The sequence below is a fragment of the Kuraishia capsulata genome, genomic scaffold (genome assembly GCF_000576695.1).
Source record: "Kuraishia capsulata CBS 1993 genomic scaffold, Kuraishia_capsulata_scaffold_4, whole genome shotgun sequence".
Classification (NCBI taxonomy): domain Eukaryota; kingdom Fungi; phylum Ascomycota; class Pichiomycetes; order Pichiales; family Pichiaceae; genus Kuraishia; species Kuraishia capsulata.
This window is the reverse complement of record NW_019172953.1, coordinates 1,120,529-1,148,088: the sequence shown is the minus strand read 5'-3', so window position 1 is coordinate 1,148,088 and position 27,560 is coordinate 1,120,529. Positions and strand designations below refer to the sequence as shown.

Below are 27,560 nucleotides of genomic sequence, written 5' to 3'. Positions count from 1 at the left end.
GGAAGATCTCTTGTTTAATAGTAGGGAAAAGAAAACTCTGCCATAAAATTTAGATCTTGCAGGAGCGATGCGAAGGCCGGGTAAAGGTTTTGGAGATAATATCAGGGATGGAGGCAGGATAGCTGCAGGAGAGTGGGTAGTGAAAAATTGGGTAAAATCTCGAGGAAAAACTTAGAATTTGGCGTCATAATACCACCTGTATACCAGAATTCCAATGGTATTGCTTTCATCCAAGATCATCTCTTATGGACCTCAGAAAAGGCAGGTGTTCAAGCATTACAGACTGGAGACCTCTCGGAGTGAGTACAGTCTGGTATGTATTCATGGAGGTGCCTGGAGAGATCCAAACAATACATATGCTGACTATGATATCCTCGTGAGTAAAATTGACAAAGGGTTGGACGAACTTAGTGGTACGAAAAACGATGTGCTGGACGTGTACTCCATCGACTACAGACTGTCCCCAGAGGCCAAACATCCAGATCACCTGATGGATATATTAGCAGCTCTTCGCGCAATACACCAAAAAGATTCGAAACCGCTGGTCGTGATTGGTCATTCGGTGGGAGCTACTCTGTTGTTGCAAAGTCTGACATATGATAGTCTTCTACCGTTGAATGAGACGTCTACCCCACATGATTCAAGCAAGGAAGTGCTCACCACAAGTTTGATTCAAAATTGGTCCAATGAGCTTCCTACGATCAAGATAGCAATACTGGCTGATGGAATATTTAACGTGCAGGCTATGCTGGAAGAATACCCTTCATATATATCGTTTGTGTCAGGGGCCTTCAAATCAAAGAGCGACTGGGAGACGAAATCTACTTGCTTGGTCACTAGTCTCAGCAAAGCTTCGAAGCAAACACTTGACAGCTTGAAAAAGATAATCATTGTTCACAGCACACAGGATGAGCTGTTGAGTTTGCAACAACCCAACCTCTTCTTAGATTGGGTTCGAGCCAACACCGACACCACAGTGGCAACAATTTACGAAGACATTGGAGACCACGAGAATGTCTACAGATCACAAAGACTGGCAAAAATCACGAGTGAAGCCCTAATTTCGGAATAAAAGCCCAATTATTGTTTTACATAAGCGTAATAACCACGACAAAGCCTATCGCATAACCTCGAGTAGCTTATCTGGCAGGTCTTGGTTTCGAGAACTCTACTCTCAAAATCAGCGAGTGGTAACCCCTACCATCCAGATTCTCCATGGCTTTCTGAGCAGCCTCAACGGTTTCATAAGCAACGTAGGCGGTACCCTTGGACTGTCCGGTCTCTCTGTCTCTCACCAGGGTGACTCTTCTCAACATACCAAAAGGAGCAAAGAGTTCTTCTCTGATCATATCCTCATCAACCATTTCGTTGAGCTGCGTAACTCTCAACGTTGTCGAATCGTCACGCTCTTCGAAGTTACGACCACCCAGCTTGGAGCCACCAGCTCTCAGATGAGGAGCAATGTAAGCCCCTGGAGCACCGGCAGACTCTCCACCATCATCATGAGCACCAGAGCCTTCTGGATCGGCTCCCAATGTATCTTTGAAAGGACATTTGGATGTGAAATGGTTACCGTCACACGTTCTACACTTGACGTTAGTGGCCTTCACGACATCCAGCTTCTTCTCCTCCTCCTTCTTAGACTCTTCTCCTCTCCAAGATGTTCCCAAAACCAATTCCACAGCTGTACCAACCTGTGTGGTTCTGAAATCTGGTCCAATAGTGGTGGAATCCTTTTCATCACCGAATTTGCTCCATTTTCTTCTCTGGGCAACACCCTTATTCACCTTTTCCGTCACCTTGATTTCTCTGACTTTCTGTGTCAGCTTAATCTTCTTACCTGCCTCGTTCAATCTGTACGATATAACCGTTTTGGTTCCATCTTTGTTGTCAATCACTTGTGGAGAAGGCAGATCATCTTCAACGTCGGCCCAAGACTGTCTAGAATGGTGACAAAGCCCTGTTAGTATGCGAACTCAAAACAAAAATCAGCTTCAAGAATTGACCTACCCTTTAGCTACCTCAGCCATGTTTGTGTATATTTTATTGTTGATTATATCCTCTGACAAGTCACGTCTGGAGGCAAATGATGACGTTTTGGCCATCCAGAAATTTTTCAGAACCGTACGAAAGGTTATGAGCGCCACCCACATCCCACTTTTTGGTACGTTTCACGCCTAAACCCTTTTGGGCATACAAATCACACCGAGGGACCAGCTTGAGGGTTTGCTAACAAGGTACATTTCGCCATTTCCGCGTTTGGTTTTGCATATTTGTCTGATTCGAAGATCTGAACCTCGTGCTGTTAAAGTTGGACAGTTGAACGGCTAAAGTGCAGTCCGGATCATGACATCCACTTTACCTTCGATTTCGCTATCTACTGCATCATCTAAGCCGACCTCCAGCTCCACACGTTTTGTTGATCCAGACCACCATGAACTGAACCGGTTTGACATGCGGTCTTACCCGTCGGGTTCTGCTGATGCTACGCTTGGCTCGGACCACACCTCTGTGACTCCGGTGGCAAACGGCGATGTTCCGCTATCCACCGATGCCAAATGCGAGGGGTCTTGCAACGATGTGAAGAAAGTGTTATCTTTGGGCAGCGGAAAGGCAAGTTTGCCTTCTTCTGTTGCACCGAGCATAGTGGTGGATAAATGGGACGACGATTGGCTAAAAGAGCCCAAGTACAAGGAATTGTACAAGCGTTCTGCAAAATCGGCTTCAAAGGGCTTCGAACGGTTCTTTCTAGCCCAGGAGATGATGCCCTCTGAGACGGAGTCCTCAGGCTCATCTATAAGTGAGATGAAATCCGGTATCAACTTCAAGGACCCAAACAAGAGAAATGCCGTGTGGAATATGCAGTTCAGTCACGACGGCAAGTACATGGCCACAGCCGGAGATGACGGAGTCATCAGAATCTGGCAGGTTCTTTCGTCAGTCATGGATAGGCATACAGAAGAGGACAAACTGAAGGGAGGTCTGGTATCACCTTCTGATGTTTCATTTGTGGATGAGGATTTGGAGTTGGATGGGTATGCTCATGATTCAAAGAAGAGAAAGGACAAGCGTAAGAAGAAGGAGGATTTTGCTCCGATATTCAAGTCGAGGCCGATTCGAGAGTTTGTTTCTCATTCTGACACAATAAACTGTCTGGATTGGTCAAAAAACAATTTTTTGCTATCTGGATCCCAGGATAATACCGTCAAGCTGTGGCATGTGGATAGACCTGCCTGTCTTGCCACTTTCAACACCAAAGACGTTGTGACCTCTGTAAAGTTCCTTCCCACTGACGATAGGTTCTTCATAAGTGGTGGATTGGATTGTCGTGTTCTTCTATGGTCTGTTCAGGAAAACGAGATCATCTACAAGCGCAACATTCCCGAACTTATCACAGTGCTGGAGTTCTCAACGGATGGCGATGAGATATATGTCGGATGCTATAACGGATGCTGTTTTATTCTTGCAACTACAGGACTGGATATCACCGGTATGTTCGAAATTAAGAAGAAGAAGCAGACCCCTAAGATTACCGGGATGCAAGCACTGCTGTCTCCGGATGGCGACAAGAAGCTATTGATCACATCAGACGACTCCAGAGTGAGACTCTTTGGACATGGCAGCGGGAAACTTGAAGTCAGATACAAGGGCTTCCAGAACGATCATTCGGCAATCAAAGCTTCCTCCAGCGATGATCTGCGATATGTGATATCGGGCTCTGAGGACGGATGGGCCTATGTATGGTCTCTAAAATTAGACGAGTTGAAAGAGCCAGGCTCTGCGGACAGGGACAAGTCGTTCTCGAAACCATGGTTCAGTACTGGATCCGGTGGGTTTAACCTCAAGTCCATTTTCGGAGACGAGGATTGTCTCTTCAAAAACAAAAACTACACAGCTTTCAGGTTGTTCCAGTCCAGGTGCAATGTGGCGATATTTGCGCCTACAACCACATCCAAGCTTCTGGAACTAAGCAATGACCCATTATTTGAACTTTTCAACACATTCTCAACACCTAAGCAGCGAGTGGGATTGGAACTGGCTTCCTCCATCATCATCACGACGGACAATCACGGAATGATTCGCGTTTACAGGCGGGACTTTGCATATGGAGTACGCAAACCGTTACTCTCAAAGAAGTCCAATGTACAATTTTCATTGGATTCCGCAGAAATTTCCACGTTACATTCATCCAGATCTACCACAAGAAATGGCACAGAAACATCTTCAATCAACAGGGCAGGAAGCCTTTCTGCAGCATTGTCACGAGGGAGATCGCTCACATCAAATTCTGTCATCAAGGTTCAAAGTCTCAGTCCAAATATGCAACACAGTCACATCGATTCATACTTCTCTCCTCTTGCTTCAACAGTGGTCACTTCCAGGAACGGAAACTCGTTTGAAGCTGAAACAGATTCGGCACTCACCAAACCGGAAAGCAAAGACACAAATCTTGGGATTTCTCGTACGCCAACGCTGACGTCGCAACAGAGTGCACTCTCAGACGAACCCGAGGGAGGTTTGTCTTGTTTAAATTGCGGTGGTCAAAAGTTTTCGGCAAAAAGTATGACGGACAGAGGCGACAACAAGATTGTGTTCTACTGCGATCATTGCGGGTACAGATTGAGATTGGATTGAGGGTCAGGTCGGGTCATATTAAAATATTCACGAAAACAGCAAAACAAAAATATTTATGTATAAAGTGTCATTGGAGTCATCAAATAGTGAATAATAGGTATAATAACTTCGTAGGTACAATAGAGCCATAGGCCATGCATTGGTCAGGGGCCCTGAGCTTTTCAACTGAAGAGAGCTGGCCTGCATGAAGCTCATCACCATCTTAAAGCCTCACTTCCTAACGCGTGGTAAGCTCGATCGTGCTTCCATCTTCCTTTCACACAACAAAAGACTTATTTGCTTTTCTTGAAATGCCCATCGAAACAGAAGACTTGGAAGAAAAATGGCAAGAGTCTCTTCTCAAATATAATGGCCATAGGTCCGTGGTAGCCTACATCAGAAGTACCCTTGGTTCTGACTACCACCTCACGCGCTGTCCATCAACAAGGATGATGCAGCAATTGCTGACATTAGCGTGTATTTCGCAGCATTGCAATGTCTTGGATGATCTCAATGGATCGGACGACCGCCCTTTGAACATGATGGCTCTGGATGTGTTGTACTTTGTGCTGAATTATGTCTCGGTGAAACCCCAGTCCGGCGTACAGCCTAAGAGTTCGCTTCTCAGAACACCTAAGCCGGAAGAAAGTGAAATTTTGAGAATTAGAAACAGACTGTTTGATCTGGTGATGCCACTTGTGAGCCCATGTGATGAAATGAGCGGAAATAGAGCAACATGGGGAAGCAGAAAAAGACAGATACAGACCAAGTTGACGTTTGGGGCAGCTCCATTACCTATAGAGGGCGAATTCACTCCCGAAAACTCGCCCAAAAAGAAACTCAAGCCCGACTTAGAGCTTACACCTGGACAACGAGAGGTTGCAGACTTGATCAGAGAAATTAAGAACGGCCAGGAAGCTGACAAAGAGGAACCTCTTTCCCTGTGGGACACAGGGAACGCGGGCCAAGCACATGACACTGTGCTCGGCTACAAAGCCCTCCACGTTGCATTGAAAGGTAACATATGGAGGGCCATTATAGTGGCTCTAATGTGTGCCTCGACATCTGATTTGAGGTCACAAGCATGCTGGAAAACGTGGAATCCAGTATTGACCTTCGTTGTGCAAGTCATGAAGCTACAACTGGACACCGTGCGTACCACCTCTGATTTAGTCTTTCTCAACCAGACGGTGAAACAAGACTCGCTTATAGGAGAACTGGTGAGATCTTTAAACATTTTTTCTGCTGACCGCGCAATTCAGACATTCGTTGAAAGAGCGTTTGCAGTAGTGGATGATGATATCCTGCCACTAAAACATGTTTACGACCAGGAGTTGAAAACGAGCAAGCAATTTTTGCTGAAAGCAGAGTTGGGGCCGCTAAACACCTTTCCTTTAAACCCGCAGTGGTCAAACAACGTCAAACTTGGGTTTGAGTCGATACCTTTGAGAAGAGAGTTGCTCTCATTACTGTATGATTACCACGACATTCTGTTTCGTTCGTCGAAAAGCCCCACTGAAGTATTCAATCTCAAATCAGAGAAACTACTCAACGAAACCGTCAAGAAACTGGTTCTCGCAAAGTATATGGAACTCGAAGAGTTTTTCACTGTTGAGCCCACCGAGACCTCTCAAACAAAGTTTTTAGCGGCTCTAGCAGTTGAACTAATAGAAACCTTTTGTGGCGCAAGACTAGAGTTCAATGGAGAACTGGGATTGACTGAGCTTTTGGAATGGCAAGAAGAGGCAGAGTTTATCAACCAGTCTCTGACGGACGACCCAAACGTCCAAGGGTCGTTCTCCTTCTACTTCGAATCCACCTCCAAAGTCACCCTATTGTTTCAGTTCCTTATCTCCATGGAGCTACTCAAAGAAAGGTTTCTGGATGAACCCAAAGTACTCAATTCTTTACAGAAAGGCGACAAAAGGAGAATTGAGATGGTGGATAACCAATTCAACAACGTTTGCAAGACTACATTGAAAGAGAGAGAGAGGTACTCACCAGAAACGCATCGTTATTTGAAACTTGAAGGCCTGTCCAACTTGGATAATAATCTACAATTTTTTTTGCATCATTGAACTCTGATATGTACAATCCCACTCAACGTCTTCTTGACCGCCATGATATGCCACGGAATCATCGAGTTGAACTTGCAGTGTGGCTTACTCATGGCCCACGCATCACTCAAGTTGGACAAGTTTCTATATTGGAACAGAATGGTCTTCACCAGTTCTGGTCCGTTCGAGAAATGGGGACAACTCAGAAGATTGACTTCTAGCGAACTCTTGTCTTTACGCTCACTGTTCAGAGGGAAGACGTTATAGAGATAACCAGTCTTGATTGGTATTCTTGTGGGTTGGTTGGATAGCGGCAAGGGACTATTGAGAATTAGTCCAAACGCTTCTTTTGTCACATCCTGGATGGAACTTGTCTCGGAATTACCAGGCGTTCCAGGAGGTTTTCCTGTGTTCCCTCCTGATGGAGAAAGCATGTTGAAGTCAGATGGAGTAGTCATTGAGCCATAGACTTCGGGGCTTTCGATCTTGAACGGAGTCACACCTGTGTTTGAAGAAGTCGACCCCACAGTGTTGGTGTTGAGTTTACCTCCAGTGAACCCAGCATTGAAACCAGCATCAGAGGATTCAGGATCCCCACAATACCCGTTAGCGTTTCCTACCTTCACCAGGAAGGATGAACTGGTATCGACAGTTAGAACAACCAGTGACATGTTTTTGTACTTCTGCGAGAGTCTCTTCCACTCAATCAGCTCATCGTCGGGAATGACATTGTTGAGTCTGGTGAGAATCACATAGCACTTGCCAGTGTGATTGTTGATGTAATTCATGGTTATGTTCCACATCTTGTTGCTCACGCTCTCAAATGGAGCTGATGATCCTCCTTTACCGTTCTTGGACGACTCGTAAGGAACATGCCACGATTGCAGGTTTCTGATACTGCCATATTGGTCAGTCCATGATGCCACACACCAGTTTTTATCAATCGACCTTTCATAAGCAACATGGATGAAAAGGTCCTCCGAAATTAGCGAGCTGGCGATAGCCATTCTGGTGAGTTTGAAATCAATCTTTTTGGGAAGATCCTTCGAGATAGTAGTGAATGTCCTCATGAAGTCTCGAGAGTGATCACTCGACGGGCATATGTTATAGAGACTCAAAGACATCTTTGTCAAGATGGAGTTGGTACACATGGAAAACCCACCGTCTCTTGAATAACAGAAATCGATCGGAAAGATCTTCTGGAATACCTTGATGGGTAGTCTCACTATTGGGATCACAGGAGTTTTGGGAGTACTTGCGTTGCTCTTCTTTTTCTTCTTCTGCTTGTCCAAAGCATTCTTATCAGATATAGACTGAGAATCAACAGCCATGGAGACTGTGTCTGCAAACTCCGAAACCGACTTGGCCGCTTCCACAATTGAGCTGATGCTTCCGAAAGGATCAGCAAAAAAGAGCAAAATGGGTAACCTCTGAGTTTCGTCCGCAGTTTGGGCATCCGCATTTCGCTCATTCTCCAGATAACTTAGCTGTATAGATTTTGCAAGCAAGCTGAGAGTGGCTCTCACAGAATCCCAGTATTGCGCTTCGTTGTTCACGTCTTCTGTGTCAATTGTCAGAACACCATCACTCAGCAATAGACACTCATCATCATCTTTTTTGACGATTTCGACTGGATGTACCGTGCCAAGTTTGCAGGAGGAATAATTTATCACAACGCTGTTGAAAAAGTCCTTGCACTGGTCAGCGAAGAACCCGTTAATGTGAGGAGCAACTATGACCATTCTGAAGTCCGCCTTTCCGTGCAAAGGCTGCAAATTCAAAAGGTTCCAAAACTTGAGCCCAGAGAGGCTGACTTTCAATGGTTGATCCATGCGCTTGAGATTGATCATTGACTGTGGAAAATGGAAAAGGTTAGACTGGCTGACACTGTCTAGCATCGACTGGGTGTCGCTTGCCTGTTGGGCAAAGTTTGCACTTTCAGGAGCAGTATTCATGTTGAATAGGGGCGAGGTCGTTGCGAAATTGGGGTCGTCAAACTCTTGCGGAATGTACTGGTCGGTGTACTCGATGGAATCTTTGTACTCCCCAGTCAGATAATCGAAATATTTCACTTGTTGGGACTTGCTGCTGCCCAGTAGTTCATATAGTTTCAGGGGAGCAACTCCTGGAAACGAAGTCCTCATGACATTGTCAATGTCCGAGGAAAGGTACCGAGAAGCCATGAGCTCCTGGAAGCATGGGTCGAAAGAGGCAAGTTCAGTGTCATCTTCAAGATAGTTTGCCCAGCCAAAAACCAAAAGATTCTGGATAATTGGCAGAACCGAGCCCAACAATCCAGCACTGATGGAAGGGTTGTTCTTCATGAAACACGCAGGAATAGTATACATCGGAATCGTTCTTAGCAGGAAAGGCAGCCAGTTTTGATTCTCAACGGGTCCACCAGGAATGGGTGACTGGTTTACATTCTGTGAAGACGTCCAACCAGCAGATAGAGCCGAAATTGCAGGTTCCTGACTGGATAGCAACGATCCATGGTTGATCCCCAGCCCGACCATACCAGCATTCGATTCAGGCGTCACTTCCATCTCCTCAGCAACGTCGTTATCTGAGGTGCTATCACTGTCTGAAGACTCATATTCGCTATCAGATACCAAATCGCTATCGTCATTCTCTTGCAAAGACGGAGTGATATCGCCAAACCTACTCTGCGCAAACTTCTTGAAGGAGGGAGTCGTAGGATCATCAATCTCTATGTCGTCAGAGCCTGTTTTCGAAGACCCAAAAAAGTACTTTCCTCCGTTGGAGTACTTGCTATCGATACTTTTTTGTATCACAGGGTTGAAGTTGAGCGGAGCAAAAACGGACTTTTTCAGCTCGTTGGGAGTAACGCTTCTGGACTCGGGTTTTTCAGAAATGGTTCGGTTTTCCTGGTAATCATGCGAAGGTGATGCGAATATTTGAAGAGGCAAAGGAGCAGGAGCTCCGGGATCTTCATACAAAGACGTGGAAACAGGCTCAAAGCTCCGTGACTCCTCCATATCGGATCCGAGTCCTTCCTCACCAAGCTGCACGGAAAATGAAGGAGAAGAAGCAGCAGCATTTGGCAGCTGGTTGGTCATAGGGTCATCCTCATCTTCCATATCACCAAACAGCTCGTCCCAGTCCTCTCCTTTAGGACTTGGAGTGGATACTTCATCATGCGAAATGCTTTCCTGGTCGGATTTCTGCTCCAGTCTGTCCTCAGACCAAAGCTTGGAATCATCGGCCATACGAACATCTTCTTCAAAATCATGCATTTCCAGATCTGCGATGGGAGGGTTCAAAACAGGAAACCCCTCTTCTTCTTTTTTGGCATCGTATTCTAGATCCGCATCTATAAAATCGTTGACGACGTCAAACGGATCCTCAAACTTGGAATTCGGTTGAGCAGAATCTTGTCCAGTGTCGACTGACGTCTGGATAAAACACAAACATGTGGGCCATACAATGTACTTGGAGCTTCCGTATCTGGCCAGATCCTTCTCCAAAAAATTCGAGATCATGGGAGTGAGACTGTTCAGGTGCTTCAGGTTAGGCACCAGCTTGACCCACGCCTTCTTCCGAGGTATCTGCGGCAATATTATGTCACAATGTTCCTTTAACAATTGTATGTGTTTGTCCAGATGCGAAGGAGCCTCTTCAGTAAGCGAATCCTTGCAATTACCATTCACCGCGAAGTAGCAACGCACCCCAGACGGGCATAGATACACCACCTTGTCGTCCGTAGCTATCACAGGATCTCCAGGACAGAGGTCCGATAATCGTCTAAATCGCGGGAAATTTGACATCGACATGTTGACAATGAGTTCTCCTTTTAAGCTCAACGACGGGTTCATTTTCAGCACCGAAAAGTCATCAGAAGAATCCGGGCTGATATTGTGGATCAGCAGCTGCGTAGCAAAAGGCAGCATGTAGCCCTTCGCATTGGCACCGGACGCTGACACTTTGGCGAAAATCGATTTCCTAACGGCCTTGAAGAAATTCATGTACATTGAAAAGTTTGGTTTTTGGGCGAATTCGGACGCAGTGAAACTCCCAACTGAATGCATGTTCAACGGCAATCTTCCGTCTGAAATTAGCGACTCTAATGCAGACTGCAATTGGGCAGAAGCAGCAGGATCTTCGATCTCAGCGACATCCATCAAAAATACCCACACATCTTTTCCTGAAGCAATTACCAGAACGCCTTTGCCACCATAGTTCTCAGCCAGTTGGTTTCGTATGAGGCTTTCGTAATCGTAGATGTTGAGCTGTGGGGTTGGCGACCCGTTGGTAGATTCACCACTGGTCTCTGGCGGTCCTAAAGAAGACGAGGGAGTCGAAGACTTTTCATTCTGCTGATGGTCTTTGAGTTGAAGAACGAAATAGAAAACCCGTCTGATCTGTGCGAACTTGTAGAAGTTGGTCTCCGTGTACTGTTTGGCCTCATTCTTCCCAAGCGACCGTGGGTGCTGCCATCCAGGCAGAAACCCCGGGGCTTTGAACAATGGGTTCAAGTCCGACAGCTGGAATGTCATGCCAATATTAGAACCCACTGTGGAACCAAATGTTTCCCAGACGTAGCTTTTAAACTAGCTCGGGGTCTCCGATATTGGTATCAGGTAGGGCTCACTATGGCACAATATGGCGTGCGGGACCTATTTTTCATAGATGAGAAGTCTGTCATTTTTCCGATGGACGAGACGAAAGATACTGGAAGAAGCATAAGGGAACGAGAATAGTCTGAGCGTTATCCTTTGAGACTAGCTCTGTTCAATATTCGCATACCTCACAACCATGGCCAGTATGTTTGTTTCTATTTAGTTGGGTTGGTGGTCTCCGTTTACTAACACAGCTGCAGAAGCTAAGTCCAAGAACGTCATCGTCAAGCTGATATCCACAGCCAAGACAGGCATCACCAGAACGTTGCTATTGCCCAGACAAGTGGGAATCGTTAACCAGATCAAGTATGACCCTATAGTAAAAAGACATGTGCTCTTTGTGGAAGCCAAGAAGAGAAAGATGGGTACACAGAAGAAGCCACTGGACTTTCACAGAGGTGCTTTTGACTGGAAGAAGAAATAGGGGGCTCGATTTGGCAGAATCAATAACAGCAGAGGCTGAAACAATACTAAAGAATCGGAGGTTAGGAACACAAAACTAGGAAGCTGAGCAGACGATCCATATGTGCGAGGCAAAGCAGGATTCGGACTCATGTACATAGTTCTATCCAGCCGTATCTTTACTGACGGTCACTTAGTCACCACAGTGATATGGTGGAGTCCAAACGGATTTGAACATTTCTAAACATATCTTGATTATATTTCCTCGTATTTAACAATTACTCTGAAATAGCATACCTGAAGTTGACATTTGCACTAAGGTGTGCGCATACCAGAAAAGATCACGAGCCCTGGTTCTCTCGACTCTCAGAGTGAATTGTTCACCGAGAACACACCAGCTACAACATCTCAGTTGCAATTCATCAACATCAGCCCTTTGCTCAATTAAAGGCCATCCAGACAAGCGATTCAACGATGGCTGCTGAATCTCAAGTCAAAGAAGAGCAAGTGGCGTCTGAGGTCGCAGCTCCACCTGTTGGTGTTGATGCTGATGCTCCCCATGCTGGTTCTTCGAACGGTGCTACTACAAAAGATGTGGGATCTGAATCTGAAGCTGCAGAAACTGGAGCTACTGAGAGCGATGACAAAAAGCCCGAGGATGTGAATCCTGAAGGCGCTGAAGTTGCGGAAGATGATGAAGAGAATGAAGAAGAGGTCGATGAAGAAGAAGACGAAGACGACGAAGACATAGATGACGATGAAGAAGACGAGATTAGGTCCAGAAAAAGACGGAAGAGAAATCAGTTTTTGGATGTTGAAGCCGAGGTCGATGACGACGACGAAGAAGATGAAGACGAGGAGGAAGCCGAGCTTCTCAAGCAAACCTTCATCCAAGATGACCATATCGAGCACGATGAGGGAGCAGGTCCAACCGCCAATGATGACAGACTCCACAGAAAATTGGACAGATCCAGAGAAAAGATTGACGAACAAGATGCGCAGCAATTGGCCGAAGAACTGAGACAGCGTTATGGTCGTTCTTCAGCTGCTCGTTACACTGGTTCTTCTTCAGCACAAGTTTCCCAGAGACTTCTTTTGCCTTCTGTTGACGATCCAAACATCTGGGGTATCAGATGCAGAGCAGGAAAGGAGAAGGAGCTGGTAAGAAGTGTTATGGGCAAGATGATGAACAGGCAGTCGATTCAGATCTACAGTATCTTCCAGAGAGATAACTTTGAGGGATACGTCTACATCGAGGCAAGAAAGCTGGATGCTGTGAACGAAGTTTTACAGGGTCTGCCGTACGTGTATCCAAGCAGTCCCAAAGTGCTGGTGCCAATTGAGGAGTACAAGGACTTGCTGAGACCAGGAAAGTCATCGGATGTGCAACTTCTGCCCGGTTCGTATGTCAGAATCAAGAGCGGAAAGTACAAGGGTGATCTTGGAATCGTTGTTGATGTTCTTGAAAATGACCTGGAGGTTCGTTTAAGGATCGTTCCAAGGCTTGATTATGGCAGATCTGTATCTCAAACAGTCATTGACTCCACGGGCAATGCTGCTGCTACCAAAAAGAGATCCCATTTTGATATTAAAAGCAGACCTCCACAGAGACTGTTTTCGGAGTCAGATGCGTTGATGTACGATCGTACAGGTATATCCGCCAGATCTGGTAAAAGATTCACATACAGAAATGAGGAGTATGTGGACGGTTTTCTTTTCAAGGATTTCAAGATCCAGATCCTGGAAGTGAAGAATGTGAAGCCAACTTTAGAAGAGCTCACCCTTTTCCGCACTGGTGAGGAAGATGGAATGGATCTGTCATCGATAGCGAGTACTTTGAAACAGTCTACCGATTCTCAAATTACGTTTCAACCTGGTGATCGTGTTGAAGTGAAAGGTGGAGAGCAGGGTGGTATGAAGGGACGTGTGACGTCTGCCCAGCAGGAGAAGATCATTACCATCACCATCGATGACCCAAATTTCCCAATGATGACTAACACCACCATTGAAGTTCCGTCAAACAACTTGAGAAAAGTGTTTTTCACTGGTGACCATGTGAGAGTTGTTCACGGAAAGCACACAGACGATAGCGGGTTGATCGTGGAAGTTACCGGAGACCAGGTTACTTTTGTTTCCGATCAGACAAGGAAGGATATAACTGTGTTCAGCAACTACCTGACCGAGTCAAGTGATGTTTCTGCATCAGCAAGTCAAGTTGGAAGATTTGATCTGCACGACTTGGTGGAGATCAACAGTGACAGTGTTGGTGTGATTATCAAAGCCGAAAAGGAGGCGTTCACAGTTCTTCGTACAGACGGAAGAGTATTGGTGCTTGCTCCATCGTCAATTTCGTCAAAGATTGAGCTCAGTAGCTACCAGCAAATAGCCACCGACAGGAACGGTGTCGAAGTGAAGATAGGAGACGTCGTGAAAGAAGTGAGCGGCGAGAGAAGACAAGGGAACGTGATCCACATGTACAGAAGCTACCTGTTCTTGAAGTCCAAAGTCGTGACCGAAAACTCGGGCGTTTTCGTTGTGAACGTGTCTGCTGTCCAGACCATCTCGACTAAGGGAACCAATGGTGGATCAAAGGGCCCAGATCTGAACAAGATGAACCCAAACAGGTCCATGCCACCTCCATCTCTGGCAACAGTTGTCAGATTCACAGGAAGAGACCCCACGATCAACAAACATGTCACTATCAGAAGAGGTGGCTACAAGGGAAAGAAGGGTATTGTGAAGGATGCAAACGGTGATACTTGTAGAGTTGAATTGCATGCTCCTTCGAAGACTGTTCCCATTAAAAAGGACGATTTGAGGTTCGAAGCTAACCCAGGCAACTTTGTTTCCTATGAGGACTTGGTGAACAACTCCAGAGGCTCCAGAAACTCGGGTACACTCGGTTACAGCGCTGGGCCTCCAGGTGCTCGCCTCAGCTCAGGTGGACCCAACGGCGGTTCTACTGTGGGATGGAGCAGTGGAAAGACACCAGCATGGGGAGCTGGAGGCAAAACTCCTGCATGGGGTTCTGGTGGTAAAACACCCGCCTGGGGATCCGAGACTTCGTACGGCGGCGCAGGTGCAAGAACGCCCGGTTGGGGTGCTGGTTCAAAAACTCCCGCCTGGGGCTCAGATACCTCGTACGGTAATTCAGGAGCGAAAACCCCAGCATGGGGATCCGGTGGAAAAACCCCTGCGTGGGGAGGAGACGGAGGAAAAACTCCCGCATGGGGAGGGGAAGGCGGAAAGACTCCTGCATGGGGAGGAAGGAGTGCGTACGGTGGAAACACAGATTACGGATCGAGATCGGCCTGGGGAGGTAACGACAGAAGCAGCGGAGCAGCTAGAGCCCAGGACCATCCTACAGGTGGCTGGGCTGCAAACACTCCGGGGTTCCAATCGGCCAACACGCCCGGATTCCATGCTGCTCCTACTCCAGGTGGTTGGGATGCTCCCACTCCAGCTAATGTCATTCCTCAGACCCCGGCTGTTGGCCTAGATGATGAAGATGACTATGATCCCGAGACGCGGACTCCTTGAAGATGAGAAAAGTTGCAAAACAAAATGCAAAGTAGATGTCCTCATTGATAGTTTACATCTATTTTTAATTCGCAGTGAAGCTGATAACCGATAATCGGATAACTATTGCCGTAGACATGACTCGACGAGGCGCAGTTGATAAGACGTGAGATGCAATAAGATAGATATCTCTAAATGGGTTCTTGCCCGTAATTGATAAAGGAAGCAGGCTGAGACAGGAGGCTTAGTTATGGGGTAACATTGGATTTTTGACGGAGTCAAACAGAGAAAATCTTTTCAAGCTATAATCTCAAAATTAATTTACGTTGAGTAATGAATGAAAATTAGTTTAAGAGGGTAATGCAGGGTGTAATGCAGTGTAATGCACATTGTTATGAAATTCTTTGGCGAACCTAGTGGGCAATTATGAGAGAAGCAGTTCGTAAATCCCTAACGAACCACAGAAGAACACTTGACAGTATAGTTACATCCTCAGATCTACATCAAAGTGAAATATTACAGCCATTGATTGAATTATATAGATAACAAGGTAAAGAGCAAGTCGTGTGAAACGTGGAAGACATGATCAGGAAAGGAGCAAATCAAGACAGTTGTCTTGCCTTCAGCCAATCCTTGATGGAGAAAATGGTCATGATCCAACCCATTACAAGCGCAACGACACCAACACTTACGTTGAGGGTGAACATACCCGTAAGACCTCTGTACTCAATAGCCTCCACAATCTGGTCTGTGCTCTCCATGAACACTAAACCACCACACAGGAGGGCAAAAGAGGTAATCAGCTCGGTCAAAGGCCTAGAAGGGTTGAACAGCGATCCCTTATAGTAAGGGGTGAAGTTGAGCAGAATGTAGGTGAGAATTCTGAAAAATGAACCGTAGGTTAGCAGGTCTCCCCATTGAACATGAATAGCAGTGGAGACCGCAGATGCCTGCGCGTGCTGTGACATCAACAATCCAGTCCAGAATATGGTGAAAGCAGGAAATGGGTTTGGAGAGTAGCCAGGGGAACCGTGCAAGATATCCGCTGTGTCAATGTTGTTCTGGTTACACACAGAAGTGAACTTGTCCCTTCTCCATGCAGCCAGACGACGCTCGACCAACACGCCACATAGTCCTGAACCTATGTACATGAATGCGATAGAGGCGTGTTGGAGATCCTTCGCGGTCCAAGCTTCGCCCCATGCAGCCAGATGCTCCAAGAAAATGTTTGTAGAGCCGTAAAACAAAATCAAGGAACTTTCAATCATTTCCATGGTGATCATGTCACTGCTTGGCTGGATTCTGAACCAAATTGATTCAGGCTTTTCGTACCGTGAAATGAAGGAAAAGTTCCATGCCATTCCCAATTTGGAAAAAGCACCACAATATCTAGCTAAAGAAACAATTCCAAGCAACACAAAAACACCACCCTTGATGAAATGGGCCAAAAGGTTGAAAATTTTGTCTCCCTTTCCCATAAGGTTCAAACAGGCAACGCCTGTTGGCAGGTAGATCAAGAAGAAAACAAAAAGACCCCAGTTGAGGATGTTGAAGACGAGAAAAGAGACGCTGGAGAATAAGCGAACAATTGCTTCAATTGGCTTGAGATTGAGGATTTTACCGAGGATCTGGTCTCTCTTGAGGGACCATTTCGAAGGCTGTGCGGAGAAGTTCTTGAGACCGAGATCATTAGAGGCCATGTCAGGCCCGTTGCCGGTCTCAGTAGAACTCAAGACTTCGTCCAACCCTTCTCCCAAGTGAAACATACCCGAGTCATGAGAGCCATTATGATCGAAATCATACAGCGTGGAAGAAGGGGACTGCGAACCGTCATGAGAATAGTCCTCAAGAGGGATGAACTGGGACCGACCCCGGGGAAGTGTACCAACCGAGTCTACCCAATTGGTAGCATAATGAATAATGGAGAAGACGAAGTGGAAACCAGTGAGAAAGAACAGAACCAGACTCATTCTTGAGTATGCATTGTTCGGAAACAAGTCCGGAACATTTCCAATGAATATCCAGTAGCTGAACAACGAGATAAATGTGAGCAGCACATGGACTGTCAGACCAGGCAAAAACCAGCCGGATTTGATGTTGTTGAGGATGAGCACCACCGGATAGATCACCACGTTAGTAAGCAGCATCAGCGCCATGTGGATGGTGAGGTGCTTCTTGTAAGGTGACTCAATAGTGAAGTAGGTAGTAGTGTTGTAGGCTTCCCAATAGAGTCTCTCTGCGGGGGTGAGGTTTTGCTCCAGTATGGGGGTTCCGTGATGGTGACCGCCTTCATGTGGCACTGGGGTGATAGTAGACAAGTCAACGGTCGAGAGATCAACGGTCGAGTGGTCATGAGACATGTCCATGTCCATGGAGGCCACGGCCTGGCTCATTATGAGCAGGCCAAACAAAATCAATTTTTTCACACACAACATTTTATAGTATCATAAATGGGACCAGGTGCAGAATGGTGTCACAGAGTATGTTCAACGGGTATGGCAACTGTGGCGTTTAAAAGAAACCAAGAAGACAGGATTGGAATTCAGATAATTTAATATCGAACCCAGTGATTATTAGGAGGTTTCAGACACCGGGTAGAAAAACAGTCTTGTTATCTGGGTAGGCGCAACGGGGTGTAGTCAGAACTGGTTGAGACTAAGGCACAGGTTTGAGAATTAGACTAAATCCTTATCAGTGAATAAAGCCTGTCAATTCGAATTGAGGTAAATGGTTCGTGTCAAAGAAACTTCTTGAGTATCGAGACCAAGCGGCGAACTTCGAGAGACAGAATAAATGGACAAGGAAAAGGGCAGAACAAGAACCAAAAAACCGCGTGTGGCGCAAATTGGGTCTTCAAGTGGGTCGAAATTAGCGCGCTGGATATGGGCTTCCGTTAGCTTCCGTTAAAGCTTTATTCCGACGTGACAGGTCAATGATGGTACTATTCAAAACCAATATGAACAAATCAAATATTTGGTCACTCGAAAATCTAAGGAGCGAACTACGAAATATATATCTGCCGGATTTGAGTAATTTTCTTCACATGAAGGCTACGAAGGGGGGCCTTCCCAAATCGTAAGCCGGCTGTACCGTTTGCTTAGGTCCATAATGTCCGAGGCCGACCAAGGGTACGGGTGCAGGGTAGGGCGGCTCCGAGATGGCATGATCATTCGGCGGGAACACCGCGGTGGCGACCTATCAAGGTTAGCATGTAGCATTCACCAAGGTGGTTTGTTCAGATCATGTTACACTGTGCTGACTAGAACATACGGTACTGTTCTTCCATCGCAATACCTTAACACCGACTTTTGGCTTCTCGTGCGGTTCGTTTTCCGTAACCCACGCCGATTATTAATTTCCTATGCACCCAATTAGTCGCATGATTGTTCATGCTACCCGCTCCGTTTGCACGGACTGACGCAAAAACCTTTTCCGTCTGACTAAGGCTCTCGTTTCTTTTTTTCAACGCAAGGGAGCTTATTAGCATCGGTGGGAGCGAGACCCGCAACCGAAGCCCTTTTTTTTGTCCGGGGCTTCCGTTGTTTGAGCAATTGGCGAAATATTCTCGGTTTGGACTTAATTATAGAATCCAAGTGGTCTGGTGGTTATTTGCGGAAAACAATTGAAGGTGTGAGGTTTATTGAATATAGTTTTCAGAGTGGTCTGTTCAGTTCATGTGAGTGATTTAACCTATTGCAGTGCCCGTCCAAATTTCTCCTTTGCCGATGACGTATCGCTCCTATAATATTTACAAACTTCCAAAGACGGGTCCATAAAGTGGTCCCGGAGCCCAATTGCCGAGCCGACGTTGGGACTTTTGTGCCTTTTGAACGTTGCAGAAGGTCCAGATTTTGTTTGGGGATTTTAAAATATTACGGGGACTTTTATTGTCACCAGTAGATGTAGAATTTCCGAATCCCTCTGCCGACACCCATATTGTATTCACATCGTTGTAGGGTCTGCTGTGCCTTTGCATCATCTACCATCCAACGTCTTTTTGTGCGCGCCAAGCGCATTTGAGCCCGTAGTGCGTGTACCACACAATATGGTTGGAGGGAGCCACAACAACAAGCCTGTTGCGGGGGTAAAGAGATACACATCGTGGTGTTTTACGCGCGTTTCTCTGATTCACTATCCTGTCTATTCATTCTTTCCAACAATGATGGAATCGGACTCGGATACGAGTAGCGATGCTTCTGCTACCGTGGCAAATCGCACCCACGTGGAAAATCGATCTCCCGGCTCAAGTTAGAATTACCTCATCTGCTCATAAGCGTGTTAACTCGTACTAACCCTACACAGCTTACACACTCAACCCAACTGCCTTGAATTCCACAGTCAGTGACAGAACATGTTTGCCCTTCAGCGGATTTCGAACCCCGTTCCTCAATACGGGGAAGTTCAACGATCTTTCCAGAATGGCTACGGTGTTTGGGCTCAAGCTGGATGGATCAGACAACAAGGGAAACTTTGGGAACGGCAAAAATTCGCTTGCCGAAAAGGGCATCAACGATGTGTTTGAAGATTTTTACGATCCCTATTCCTCGTGGATTGACTCGCCGGAAATTCCGATCACGAGAGTGCAGATTGAAGCTATTTTCATCCATCTGAGAAGGATCTTTGGTTTTCAATTGGACAGTACCAAGAACATGTTTGATTACCTAATGAGACTTCTGGATTCCAGATCGTCACGTATGGGACCCATAAGTGCTCTTAAGACGCTACATGCAGATTATATTGGTGGGATAAACGCGAACTACAGGAAATGGTATTTTGCTTCCCAGATGGATATCGATGACTCTGTGGGGTTTAGTAATACAAGATCCAATGGAATGCTGAAATCAAGCGCCAAGCATATGGGACAGGCAAAGGCAAACTTGACATTAGAAGAATCAGAAAGAAGATGGCTGGAAAACATGGCAAGCTTCTCTCCAGAGGATTGCATTATTCAAATTGCGCTTTACTTGTTGATCTGGGGAGAGGCCAACAACATCAGGTTCATGCCAGAATGTCTTTGTTTTATCTTCAAATGCTGCATCGACTGCTTTTACTCGATTGATTTCTCTCAAAGTACACAAGTCTGTTCAACTTCTTTCCTGGATCACGCAATCACACCCCTGTATGACTTTTATTTCAGCAGGTGCTACGAGATGGTTGATGGTAAATACATCCGCCGTGATAAGGACCATAAGAACATCATTGGGTACGATGATATGAACCAGTTGTTTTGGTATAGGAACGGTCTCGAGAGAATAGTTTTGAAAGAGTCAAAAACAAAGTTGATGTTCCTGCCGCCAGCCGAGAGGTATTCACAGCTGGATAAGATTAACTGGGAGAAGGCATTTTACAAGACGTATTATGAGTCCCGAACCTGGATGCATGCTTGCCTAAATTTCAATAGGGTTTGGATTATTCATCTCTGTGTCTTCTGGATGTACACCTCGTTCAACGCCCCTACGCTTTACACCCTGAATTACAATCCAAGCGAAGATAACAGACCTCCAAGCTGGGCAACTCTTTCTGCAATGTCGCTTGCAGGTACAGCAGCATGCATCATAAATTTGATCAGTCTTTTGGCTGAGCTTCATTTCGTGCCTCGAAAATGGCCTGGCGCAGAACCAGTTATCTGGAGGTTCATCATAACATTTGTGATGTTTCTTCTCAATACCAGTCCGTCGGTGTATTTGTTTGTTTTTGCGGCATATGAGGAGTCATCATCATTGAACCTTGCAATAGCTCTATTGCAGTTTGTACTTTCCCTGTTCACCGTGGTATATACATCTGTGGTGCCTTTAGGGTCATTGCTGGGAACCACTCATAGTTCGAAAGACAGAAGGTATCTGGCCTCACGATTCTTCACAAACTCAGTCCACAAGTTACAAGGAAAGACACAGATGATTTCAATTGGATTGTGGTTTTGTGTTTTTCTTTCTAAATTCACAGAATCATACTTCTTTCTCACCTTATCACTGCGCGATTCAATCCGAGAACTGAGCCAGATGGAACTCACAAGATGTGCTGGCGATCAATGGCTTGGTCAAGCATTTTGTCAGTTTCAACCTTCAATTGTTCTAGTGCTACTGATAGTGACGGACTTGATTTTGTTTTTCCTCGATACCTATCTTTGGTACATCGTATGGAATACGTTCTTCTCAGTTAGCAGGTCATTATACATCGGTGTATCTGTTTGGACACCATGGAAAAACACTTTCTCCCGTTTGCCAAAACGCATATATTCCAATATTGTCTACGACAAAACGGAAGGTCACACCAAGAGCAAAGCACTAATTTCGCAGGTTTGGAATTCAATCGTGATTTCTATGTATAGGGAGCATCTTCTCTCATTGGAACAGATACACAAATTGATCTACCAAGACATATATTTGCCTAATGGGGAACACTCCTTGAAGGAGCCGTCGTTTTTTGTTTCCGGCGAGGATTCGGCTATGAGGTCTGGTTTATTCGAGTCGCATACAGAAGCCCAGCGCCGCATCACTTTCTTTGCTCAGTCACTATCGACACCAATGCCTGAAACTACCCCGACAGATACGATGCCATCTTTTTCGGTACTGATCCCTCATTATGCAGAAAAAATAACGTTGTCTCTCAAGGAAATAATCAGAGAGGAGGACGAGTACTCCAATGTCACTCTCTTGGAATACCTGAAGCACTTACACCCTGCGGAGTGGCGCAATTTTGTTCACGACACCAAGCTTCTGGCGGAAGAAGTCGACGGAAAACAGACCAAGCTTGATGACAGACTTACATCAGATGACTTGCCTTATTACTGTGTTGGTTTTAAGTCGGCTACCCCTGAATACGTGTTGCGAACAAGGATATGGGCTTCGTTGAGGTCACAGACTCTTTACCGCACGATATCAGGCTTTATGAATTATTCGCGTGCGATTAAACTGCTCTATGACATTGAAAACCCAGACTTGTCTAGCTTCGATAATAGTGAATCGAAGAAGCTGGAGGTGGCAAGTGTAATGGCCCAAAGAAAGTTTCGAATGGTTGTGTCATTACAACGAATGAGTGAATTTACCCCAGATCAACAAGACAACAGAGAGTTTATAATGAGGGCATTTCCAGAATTGCAGATTGCATACTTGGAAGAAAATACCTCTCCAGAAACTGGCGAGACTACCTACTACTCTTCTCTCATAGATGGCAGTTGTGACATCTTAGAGAATGGTCAGAGAAAACCCAAGTATCGCATAAAGCTATCCGGAAATCCTGTGCTAGGTGATGGAAAGAGTGACAATCAAAATCACGCTCTTATATTTTGCCGCGGTGAATATATTCAGCTGATTGATGCCAACCAGGATAATTACCTTGAGGAGTGCCTGAAGATAAAGAGTTTGCTGTCGGAGTTTGAAGAGGACAATGCTCCAAGTAATCCATATGAAGGTGGAGTCGGGGGATGGAACATGAATCCAGTAGCAATTATTGGTACTAGAGAGTACATCTTCTCTGAAAATCTTGGAATTCTTGGAGACATTGCTGCTGGTAAGGAGCAGACCTTTGGTACATTGTTTGCTAGAACACTGGCACAGGTTGGCGGTAAGCTACATTACGGCCACCCCGATTTCTTAAATTCCATCTTTATGACAACAAGGGGTGGAGTCTCAAAAGCACAGAAAGGGTTGCATTTGAATGAAGACATTTATGCTGGTATGAATGCTATGCTGCGCGGAGGTCGCATCAAACACTGTGAGTACATCCAGTGCGGTAAAGGTCGTGATCTTGGTTTTGGTTCGATTTTGAACTTCACAACAAAGATAGGTGCGGGAATGGGGGAGCAAATTCTGTCCAGGGAATGTTTTTATCTTGGAGCTTACTTGCCATTAGACCGTTTCCTATCCTTTTACTATGCACACCCTGGGTTCCATCTGAACAATGTGTTCATCCTGCTCTCTGTTCAACTGTTCATGTTCTTTTGCATAAACCTTGCTGCACTAACTAATGACTCTGTGATATGCGAATACGACAAGGATGTGCCAATTACCGATATGCACCATCCTTTGGGTTGCCATAATCTCATACCCGTTGTGCTGTGGCTCAAAAGGTGCGTCCTCTCCATCTTCATCGTCTTTGCAGTCTCATTTGTACCTTTGTGTGTTCAGGAGTTGACCGAAAGAGGAATATGGAGGGCTACTGCCAGGCTAACCAAGCAATTTGCGTCTTTCTCTCCACTATTTGAAACGTTTGTGTGCAGGGTCTACTCTCAGGCTTTGATCAACGACATGTCATTAGGTGGCGCAAAGTACATTGCAACCGAGAGAGGGTTCTCTACAATCAGAGCATCATTTCCATTGCTGTACTCACGGTATTCACATGAAAGTATTTACTTTGCTGCTACACTGTTTTTGATGCTGTTATACAGCTCAATTGCCATGTGGAACTTCTCTCTGGTTTACTTCTGGATCATTGTGTGTGCTCTGTCGCTTCCCCCATTCATTTTCAACCCGAATCAACTGTCCTTTTCGGAGTTCTTTTTGGATTATGGTAACTTCAGAAAATGGATGTCGGGCGGAAGTGTGAGGTGGAGACCAGATTCATGGATTGGTCATGTCAGGAAGACCAGAATGCAAGTGACCGGTTCCAAGCGGAAGGCCAACAAGAGTGGCGATTTGCCTTCTTTAGATTTCAAAAGACCCTCTTTCATCAACTCGATATTTGATATCCTGTTCTCACATCTGGTCTCGACAATTCTTGTTTTCATTGCATACCTATTTGCCAACTCTCAGAATGACAGTCGAGCAGAATTTACGGCTAATACCACGTTGAGGCTGATCATATGTTCTGTTTCTCCGATTATTTTGAACACGGTTGTTCTCTTACTGCTCCAGCCCCTTTCAATTGTTATAGCGCCAGTCATTAGTTGGTGCTGGTCAAGTTTCCCTTCAATTCTGGCAAGAATTGCTCATGGATTCGCCGTCATCTGTCATCTGTTCTTTTTCGAGCTTTTATGGTTTTCACAGAACTGGGATGTTTCCCGAACCATACTTGGATTATGTTGTTGCATTATGATCCAGTCTCTCATTCTCAAAGTGTTGACTGTGATATTCTTGACGAGAGAGATGAAACACGATCGATCGAACAGGGCATGGTGGTCAGGGAAATGGGCTACTGCAGAGCTAGGATGGGGAGTTTTGACTCAACCATCCCGGGAGTTTGTCTGCAAGATAACTGAAATGAGCTTGTTTGCTACGGATTTTGTCCTGGGTCATTTCCTCTTATTTGTTCAGTTTCCTTTGCTCTTCATACCTGGGATATCGATGTGGCATTCAACGATGCTGTTTTGGCTCAAGCCGCACTCGCAGGTGAGATCTCCGATGTTGAATCGCAAACAACGAGGACACAGACGCAGAGCCGTCCAATACAACCTTTTCATGTTTCTGATGGCAATGGCGATTGCAATCGCTTTGTTTGTGGTGCCATTGGTCTTAGTTAAAGTGTGTGGCATAGATCTAGATGATTTTGTGCCAGAATTCTTCTTCATGTTCAAACAACCATACACTCCTCCAGACAACAGGAAAGGTCTCAAGAACTACGTCAAACCTAAGACTCATGCATAGCTACATATTAATTAAAATGATCTTATAAACCCCAAACTTTTGCCGTCGTGCTTAATTCTGTCCGAGACTGTGTCGAAACAGACAAACCTTCGAAAACATGCCTCACGAGGCTTTCATCAATCATGAGCAGTGATATTCCAAATCTCGGGTATTTGGAGAATTCCTTGAGATTCGCTAGTATATTAGCGTCTAGATCGACATTTTTCGCTCCTTCATTTAGATAGAAAATCACAGATTGCAAGTAAAACGTGAGGAACTCCTCTTCGATAGCCCTCGAGGCGTAATAATCATGGAAAACTTCAGGAACCACCTTGAGTATTTCTTTCATGGCGCTTTGTCGGAGTTCCACGGGCAAATGAGCCAATGTGCTGAATCTGAGAAGCTTCTCCCTAGGTATCGTCAAATTTGAGGTGACATCTTTGTCGTTGGCTCGTGATGATGGTACTGAGTTATTGTGAGAAGTTGGTGAGTTTGCCTTAGGAACGGGCAGTGGTAGGAAGTCAGCAGGCAGAGCATCTACCTTTTCAATGGGTATTGGAACTAGTCCCTCTTTGGGTGTGATTGACGACGAGATTATGGTGTTGTGGCTTTGGTGGGTTTCCAACTCTTTCTGTATCAGTTCGCCCTGGCTGAAACATTCATCAGCTTCAGCCTTTCTTCTCAAAGACCTTAGAGCAGTACCCTTACGGAGCAACAATTTGGCCTTAATCTTCAGCTCAGGACTTAATTCTAAGCCTCGATCACAGTCAGCTAGTGATTCTTCGTAGTGACCTAATTTCCAATGCGCAGCAGCACTATTGGAGTATACGACAGGATCATGTGCATTGATAGAGATGGAGTCTTTGTAAAACCGGAGGGCTTCCTTGAACTGTCCCTTTTTAAACTCCGCATTTCCGAGATCCTTCAGTTTCAAGGCTTGCTGCGACATGCTTAATCAAACGGACCAATTGACTGTGGTATTTCGGACCACTTTAGTGGTTCTCAGATGAGGCTAGGAGTAGTGGGCTCGAAAGGTTTGTAGGGCATCGCGGGTTTTTCAATCCGAGTCTCTTCTGCAGAATTGATTTAGCCGAGTACTCTTTGCCCTTTCCTCTTCACTGCACTCCCATGTGTGTTCTGTTTATATAAGTTGATATCATTATGAATGAGCTCTTCCACGATGAAATAGGAGCTATAGACGCAATATATCCCGACTACATGACCAAGATATCCCCTTGGATCTATGAGTTCCAGATACCCCAGCATGAACATGTCAAGGTTAGAATGTTGTTTCCAGCCACCTACCCGGATGCTGCTCCACAGATAAAAAATGTTTCTGTGGATGGTTACACCAGCATAGATTTTGAGAAAGCGTGCAGGGAGACATTGAAGTCGGTCTATAACGAAGGGGATGTGTGTATCTTCGACTTCTTCACGGACCTAGATCCAATCCTTTACGATTTGGAAGAGACAGATGCTAGGTCCAAGCCCAAATCTGAAGAAGTGGAGGATCTTACACACGATTTGGATTCTCTAGGAATAGGGTCTGAGACAGAGCTGGACGATATACCCGAGGATATTCCAGAGCAAACAGTTTTTCAATACGATGAAATTTACGTCTACAACCCAGACGACTGGAAGTGGGACAGTAAGAAGAATGAGGATCATCACGAAAAGCATGAAAAGTCAAACAAAGAAACTCATTCTGCAGGTTGGGTCATTTCCGAGCCTATTGTGGACCGGAAGTCGACGTTCATTGCATTTACTCATCCAGTCAATTCGGACGACGATGTGACCAAATACTTCAATGAGCTAACTCAGGATAAGAAAATCGCCCGCGCTAATCATCTTATGCGTGCATGGAGGATTAAATTAGACAATGGTGCTATTATACATGATTATGATGACGATGGTGAGACGGCAGCTGGTAGCCGACTGTTGAATCTGTTAACGGTGAGTATCGGTTTGTGCATGAAGACGCAAGGGTTTGGAGTCTCATCATGTTTGTTTCTGGGTTCTTTCCGTGAGTTACTAACTATCTCCCAGATCATGGATGTCTGGAATGTAATGGTTGTAGTAGGCAGATGGTTCGGAGGGCTTCATATCGGACCTGATAGGTTCAGACATATCAACTCTAGTGCAAGAGAAGCGATTGTGAAGGCTGGATATTTGGATGATAGAACTCCGAAAAAGACAAAGAGCCGAAAGAAATGAGGAGAAAAAGGCTTCACTTCTTTGAAGGCTTCTTCTTCTTCTTTTTCAGTTTGTCCTCACCATCCTGTTTCCTCTTGTTGGAAGGGGACTCTTTATTCCACATATCTTCTAAAACCTCATCTAGCTTGTCCTTTTCAGCCTTTACATCAGGAGCATCTGTTTTGGAGAGTGGCTTTCCAAGTGTTCTCCTCCCCACTGGTTTCGGCTCATCATCATCATCATTGGCTAGGGCATTCAGTGAAGCATACCCCACCGACTCGAAATTCCTCGAAGCCGGCTTCTGCACTTGTATCGTTCTGTTTGCTGGTAGCTTCCATTCACTGGAATCTTTGAGTTTGTTCTCAGTTTCTTCTGCCTGAGATCTTGCTGAGCTAGACTCAGCAGTTCTCATGAACTGTGCGATGTGTTAGTACTCAGGTAGTGACCTAGTTGGCCTATGTTGTTAATACTTACCTTCATGTTCATCACCCGCTGGGACATTCCGCTTCCTGTCGACATTTTGTGGTTTTGATCTGTATATAAAACACCGAGGCTATCGTAACTATATATTAGCT

At 45.5% G+C, this 27,560-nt stretch overlaps 11 protein-coding genes across 11 annotated transcripts; 6 read left to right on the top strand and 5 right to left on the bottom strand.

The window, feature by feature from the left end:
• Nucleotides 1-214: 214 nt before the first annotated feature.
• Nucleotides 215-1,072, top strand: KUCA_T00003724001 (uncharacterized protein; the record flags this gene model as incomplete). The annotated part of the gene is made up of 1 exon (XM_022602168.1): nt 215-1,072. One exon carries the CDS (start codon nt 215-217, stop codon nt 1,070-1,072), a length of 858 nt encoding a protein of 285 aa, XP_022459738.1.
• A 67-nt stretch (nt 1,073-1,139) lies between these two features.
• KUCA_T00003723001 (uncharacterized protein) lies at nt 1,140-2,030 on the bottom strand (the record flags this gene model as incomplete). Its single annotated transcript, XM_022602167.1, has 2 exons — nt 1,140-1,941; nt 2,011-2,030. 2 exons carry the CDS (start codon nt 2,028-2,030, stop codon nt 1,140-1,142), a joined length of 822 nt encoding a protein of 273 aa, XP_022459737.1.
• Nucleotides 2,031-2,346: 316 nt separating this feature from the next.
• On the top strand, nt 2,347-4,635 carry KUCA_T00003722001 (uncharacterized protein; the record flags this gene model as incomplete). The annotated part of the gene is made up of 1 exon (XM_022602166.1): nt 2,347-4,635. The coding sequence occupies one exon, from the start codon at nt 2,347-2,349 to the stop codon at nt 4,633-4,635; it is 2,289 nt and encodes a 762-aa protein (XP_022459736.1).
• A 2,050-nt stretch (nt 4,636-6,685) lies between these two features.
• On the bottom strand, nt 6,686-11,188 carry KUCA_T00003721001 (uncharacterized protein; the record flags this gene model as incomplete). The annotated part of the gene is made up of 1 exon (XM_022602165.1): nt 6,686-11,188. One exon carries the CDS (start codon nt 11,186-11,188, stop codon nt 6,686-6,688), a length of 4,503 nt encoding a protein of 1,500 aa, XP_022459735.1.
• Nucleotides 11,189-11,447: 259 nt separating this feature from the next.
• Nucleotides 11,448-11,735, top strand: KUCA_T00003720001 (uncharacterized protein; the record flags this gene model as incomplete). Its single annotated transcript, XM_022602164.1, has 2 exons — nt 11,448-11,454; nt 11,512-11,735. 2 exons carry the CDS (start codon nt 11,448-11,450, stop codon nt 11,733-11,735), a joined length of 231 nt encoding a protein of 76 aa, XP_022459734.1.
• A 452-nt stretch (nt 11,736-12,187) lies between these two features.
• Nucleotides 12,188-15,253, top strand: KUCA_T00003719001 (uncharacterized protein; the record flags this gene model as incomplete). Its single annotated transcript, XM_022602162.1, has 1 exon — nt 12,188-15,253. One exon carries the CDS (start codon nt 12,188-12,190, stop codon nt 15,251-15,253), a length of 3,066 nt encoding a protein of 1,021 aa, XP_022459733.1.
• Nucleotides 15,254-15,834: 581 nt separating this feature from the next.
• Nucleotides 15,835-17,667, bottom strand: KUCA_T00003718001 (uncharacterized protein; the record flags this gene model as incomplete). Its single annotated transcript, XM_022602161.1, has 1 exon — nt 15,835-17,667. One exon carries the CDS (start codon nt 17,665-17,667, stop codon nt 15,835-15,837), a length of 1,833 nt encoding a protein of 610 aa, XP_022459732.1.
• A 1,983-nt stretch (nt 17,668-19,650) lies between these two features.
• On the top strand, nt 19,651-24,813 carry KUCA_T00003717001 (uncharacterized protein; the record flags this gene model as incomplete). Its single annotated transcript, XM_022602160.1, has 1 exon — nt 19,651-24,813. One exon carries the CDS (start codon nt 19,651-19,653, stop codon nt 24,811-24,813), a length of 5,163 nt encoding a protein of 1,720 aa, XP_022459731.1.
• A 22-nt stretch (nt 24,814-24,835) lies between these two features.
• On the bottom strand, nt 24,836-25,741 carry KUCA_T00003716001 (uncharacterized protein; the record flags this gene model as incomplete). The annotated part of the gene is made up of 1 exon (XM_022602159.1): nt 24,836-25,741. The coding sequence occupies one exon, from the start codon at nt 25,739-25,741 to the stop codon at nt 24,836-24,838; it is 906 nt and encodes a 301-aa protein (XP_022459730.1).
• Nucleotides 25,742-25,953: 212 nt separating this feature from the next.
• KUCA_T00003715001 (uncharacterized protein) lies at nt 25,954-27,006 on the top strand (the record flags this gene model as incomplete). The annotated part of the gene is made up of 1 exon (XM_022602158.1): nt 25,954-27,006. One exon carries the CDS (start codon nt 25,954-25,956, stop codon nt 27,004-27,006), a length of 1,053 nt encoding a protein of 350 aa, XP_022459729.1.
• A 13-nt stretch (nt 27,007-27,019) lies between these two features.
• KUCA_T00003714001 (uncharacterized protein) lies at nt 27,020-27,504 on the bottom strand (the record flags this gene model as incomplete). The annotated part of the gene is made up of 2 exons (XM_022602157.1): nt 27,020-27,400; nt 27,460-27,504. 2 exons carry the CDS (start codon nt 27,502-27,504, stop codon nt 27,020-27,022), a joined length of 426 nt encoding a protein of 141 aa, XP_022459728.1.
• Nucleotides 27,505-27,560: the final 56 nt, after the last annotated feature.